Source organism: Haliaeetus leucocephalus, unplaced genomic scaffold (genome assembly GCF_000737465.1).
Source record: "Haliaeetus leucocephalus isolate CR32 unplaced genomic scaffold, Haliaeetus_leucocephalus-4.0 Scaffold147, whole genome shotgun sequence".
NCBI classification, from domain to species: Eukaryota; Metazoa; Chordata; class Aves; order Accipitriformes; family Accipitridae; genus Haliaeetus; species Haliaeetus leucocephalus.
Genome location: NW_010972583.1, coordinates 2463741 through 2468631, shown reverse-complemented (window position 1 = coordinate 2468631; position 4891 = coordinate 2463741). Strand labels below are relative to the sequence as shown.

At 39.8% G+C, this 4891-nt stretch overlaps 1 protein-coding gene across 1 annotated transcript in view; it reads left to right on the top strand.

Annotated features, from left to right (window-relative positions):
• LEPROT overlaps nucleotides 1-4171 on the top strand; it is a 4443-nt gene extending 272 nt beyond the window's left edge. The window contains exons 2-4 of the mRNA XM_010561524.1: nucleotides 176-251; nucleotides 1068-1254; nucleotides 2498-4171. Coding sequence (XP_010559826.1) covers nucleotides 176-251; nucleotides 1068-1254; nucleotides 2498-2614 — 380 coding nt within the window. The 3' untranslated portion in view covers nucleotides 2615-4171. The remainder of the gene's footprint in view (nucleotides 1-175; nucleotides 252-1067; nucleotides 1255-2497) is intronic.
• Nucleotides 4172-4891: the final 720 nt, after the last annotated feature.

Here is a 4891-nt window from a genome sequence, read left to right as displayed (position 1 = left end):
CCCCTCTCCCTCTGAGGGAGCAGAACGACCGGGTTGCGCTTCCAACTTCCCCAGGCATCGCCTCAGCAAGGCGCGGGGGGGGGGACGGGACGGGGACGGGCGGGCTTGGCGGGGAGGGATAACCGGTAACCGGTGAGGCGGCTGCCGCCTCACCGCCTGCCTTGTGCCGTTGCAGCTCTCGTGGCGCTGTCCTTCAGCGGAGCCATCGGGCTGACGTTCCTCATGCTGGGCTGCGCCCTGGAGTACTACGGGTGAGGGGGCCGGCTTCGTTTCCAGAACTTCCCCTTCTTAATCTCTGTCGATTGAGGTGTTAATCTCACTTAATTGAGCTGTTTGGCTCTAGTTATCTTACAGCAGTCGCCCCCTTTCTGGCTCTTGGCACGTGGCAGTTTGTTGTGACTAAATACCACCTCCTTAGCCAGCACTTGTGCTTCCATTAAAAAAAAGACTGAAAACAGCTCAATACTTCCTCAGGAAAAGCGGTGCCATCTTGCTAAGCAGCCGTTTTTAACCTCGCACAGTTCTTTCCCTTACTTCCCTGTTTCTTTAAACAACCCTCCTACCACAAGACTCCACCTGGGATGTCTCTTACACTTAAAAATCCAGGCGAAGCTAACGAGAACTCTCACAAAGAGATGAGAGTGCAAGGGTGTGCCTTCGCAGTCGGCTTGTTTATTCTCCCGGATCCCTCTAATTTGGGAAAGCTCTTGGTTCCTGTCCCGCTTGCCAGCATTTCCTGTTCCTTGTGCGGTGACTGTCGTTTTTGTGAGGCGGTGGTGTGAGCTGAATCAGCAAGGTGATGCAAATGTAAAATCAATTAACCCTTGCTCGTGTGAGAGCGTGGGTCCTGCTCTACGCGAGCCCATATGAGTGTTTGTGCTAATATGCAGGGAAGACAAGGTAGGATTGCCCCTTTGGGTGAAAGCTTGTGGTTAAATCACGTAACCCACTTTTCAAACCATAAAGTAGGATTACAGCTACTGCAATTACTTTTTCTAAAAAGAAGGTACTTTTTATTGAAGCATCTATGTAAACTGATTATGTATTTCCTTTTCCCCCCTCCCCAGTGTATACTGGCCTCTGTTTGTCTTAATATTTTACTTCATCTGCCCCATTCCCCACTTCATTGCAAAAAGAGTAAGTGATGACAGTGATGCAGCTAGCAGTGCCTGCAGGGAACTGGCATATTTCTTCACAACTGGAATTGTTGTTTCTGCCTTTGGATTTCCTATCATCCTTGCACGGGTTGAAGCGGTAAGTTCTGCTTGCTAATTTTAATTATAAGGTACCAGTTACTGAATGTAATCTGTAAGGGTACTGTTGCTGTTTGTAAATCCTGCCTTTAAGTTCATTATTGTGATGTTTCTAGATTCTGATTGAAGGAATCACTCTGCTGAAATTTTGTCTGTCAATGCTGCTTTTTGACCTGAACAAAGGACTTGCATGACTGAAAAGTTTTTAGCTGGGTTTTTCTCCAGAGTTGTTTTGGTCCAATACAAGATATTAACTCCTCCTACATCTCGTGCCTCTCTGTCTCATCAACTTTTGCACCGCTTCTTGCGCCACCTTCCTTATTTTTATTTCAGAATGTCTGCTTTCTCCATTTAGGATGCTGAAAACTTGGTGACTGGAGTGCATTATCAGTTAAAAGATAAAAGGCCAAACTTCCAGAGTCCCCTTCTGGTTTCCAAAGCATTTCCCAAGCTCATGCTTTGTCCTTTCAAAGTCTGAGGAAATCCTGCTAGCTTCTTTTGTCTTTGCTTTCTGAACTGCTCTTCAGTGGTGAGATTTTTGTCACATTTGTTTTGCAAGGCAGAGAACTCTTTCGTCCTGTCACCCAATTGCATCTTTATGTGTTGTGTTGCTTTTCCCCTTCAGTCTTTCAGTTTTGCTTAAAACTTGCGTGCTTAGTTTTTAATTTATTTGTAATGCACAATTTCCTTGACACTGCGTTTTTGGTTTTAAGTTGTGGACCTGACAGTAGGCAGAACCAGAAGTGACCACGAGGGGGAACTCTAATGCATAGCTGTATCTTTTAAGAGTAAATGTCACTTATTTGAGTAAACTTAGTGGGGCAGATCGTTAAAGCAAGCTATTTACCTTTAAGACCACGTACTGTTTTCCATGTTTGTTACTGGCATTTATTTGAAAGGCTATCTTTTATTTTGTTGCATAGCAATTAAAGGAGAGCACTAGTTTCACCAGATTTTTTTTCGATGACTTACGTATGGTTTAGTGACTTGTATGGCAAGGTAATTATTTTGTTCTAAAACATAGCATTATTAGCCTGTCTGTTGAAGTCTTGTATTAATAATATGAGTGGTTGCTAATTGAATAATTAGTCACATGAATTGAATTATTTATTGTTTGTCTTTTTCCTTTATGCTTTTAGCAGCTTTCTGTAGTATTTCGTTTAGTTTATCTAATGCATATAAATAACTGGCCTGAACCTATCTTATAAGAACTGCTTTGATTGTTTCATTTCCTTGCATTTCAGATCAAATGGGGAGCCTGTGGTCTGGTGCTGGCTGGCAATGCAGTCATTTTCCTTACTATTTTAGGCTTTTTTCTTGTGTTTGGTAGAGGAGATGACTTTAGCTGGGAACAGTGGTAGGACATCGCTCTGATGCTGGTAATATTTTACAGCATGTATCACCATATGTATACTCTGTGTGTGTATATGTGTATATATTATAACGTGTGTGTGCACGCTGAGATGTATGTATGTGCATATGCATGTAGTGTTACATTATCAGATCGTAACATGCTTTTTTAAAATGCATTTCAGCCAAAGGGAAAAGGCCTTTGTGACAGCTGTCTTAGTGTATTCAGTAAAAGCTGGAATCACTGTTGCAAATTTGTCCCTGAATAAGTTTACAAAACATAAGCTGTTTTACTCATTTTTTCACTATATATGCATTAACTTTTGTTTTAATCACAGTAGTATCGTTGATACATATGATATTGGTCAGCATGCCTTTTGGTTTTTTTAAACATGTAATCAAAACAGGCTAATACAAAGATTATCCTACTTGGTATTGTTCAACTTGATCGATCTCTCTGCTTTGATTAGGGATGAATGAGTACTTGCTTTTCATTTGAGTAATTTAATTTTAGTGTTTTTTCTTGATAACGTAAAAACCAAACATAGGTTATGCCAACTCTTTTACTCCCTAATGAATGGTTAAAAATCCTTCCTTCTACTTATGGTGTTCATTTAAAAAATAATTCCCCTCCAAAGATACTCACGCTTTGTCCCTATTCAACTTAACAACTGTGGATATATTTGGGGAATAATATATTTTAATGCCTCTTTAATGCTTAGAGCCAACTTTACTTCTCTTATGAAGGTTCACAAAAGAAGAAACTATGCTCAGGACACTTACAATCACAATGTAGTATTCAGCTCTGTGTTCTTGTGTGTGAAATGCCTGAATTGCAAAGGAGTGTTCTGCTGGGTAGGACTTCTTAGCTCCTCAGTTCTCATTGCTTTTAAAACATACTTATTCAACTACTATTTTTTTGTCTGTAAGAAAAGATTGTTATATTAAAACACTATATTTTTAATAGCATTATCCTAGTAAACATTCACATAATCACACTTACAAAAGTAAACTTTAATACTGTTTTGACTTGCTGAATCCTGCAAATTGTGGAGGCATGCAGTTTTGTAAAAATGCATTCTGATACAGCCCTAACTCTAGAAGACATTTCAGTAATCTGCAAAGGGGTAAAGGAAGAGACACCTTAGTTTATTCTTTCATAGAACAATGGACGCAAAGAGGTTTCTGCTCTGTGAAGTGAGAAGCTGAATTTCTGCAGAGGGTATGTTTTACTATTGCAAGTTCTTTATACTAGTAGCTTGCAAATGAGTGTTTTATAGTTGTGTGAGTTAGTTCACAGCAGACTGCCATCACCCTGTGTAGCTATGAGGGATGTTGTGTAAGGAGGTGATAGAATCCACCCTACAAGATGTGGCAGCCTCACCAGCGCAGTGCTTTTTGCCCCCTAAGTTGTATGGAACTACTTACGCTGCTCTCCAAGCTCTCTTAATACTTGTGTACTGCAAAATGGTGTCCTGTGGATTGTTGTGCACAGCAAAGGTTAAAAAATTAATGAATGTTACATGAGCGCTCTGATACTGGGTCTTTTATTCATGCTCAATGCCCTAGAAGAAGGGTACAGAAATCATTCTGTGGTCCAAGTAATGTAGTATCACTTAAGTAGGAATGGAATATCAGGTTTCAGGAAGGTTAATTACATGTTTTAAATTTAAACTTCAGATGAGTATAAGGTGAACAGTTCAGTGCTGAGGAATGCTGACTAGCTGTATTTTATACGGAAGTGTGTCTAGGCTGTCATTCCCGTAAAAGAAGAATTAACATCAGAGGACAGTTTTTTCTGGATGTTAATGCTTCATCGAAGATATAGCAGGAATATACTTGGGAAGTTGCTGTGCATAAACAAGTTCTCTTACAGTGTTTTCTTCCTGACTTTAGAAGAAATCTGTTGGACCCTACTGATTTGTGAAGTACTAGCATGGAAATTATTTGTTCTAATTATGAGCCAAGTTGTATAGAGTAAGCATAGTTTCCACATACAAGTCCTGCTTCGATTCGTGAAGAAGTTGCTGTTTTTCCTATACAATGGCATTTTTCACTCAAATTAGTGAAGTAAAACAGCAACAATAATACACAATTGAAGTGCCTGATCCTGTAAATGCCTAATGTTGTTGCTAACAAGTCTATTTAACTCCTGTTAAAATACTTGTGTGCTTGCAGGGTTAGATTCTTCAGTGTTTTTACTCTTTAGAATTTATGTACCGAAGCCTGCAATAGAAGTCTACAAAACTACTCAATTACTGATGAAATTTTGCTTTCAAGACAGTGGT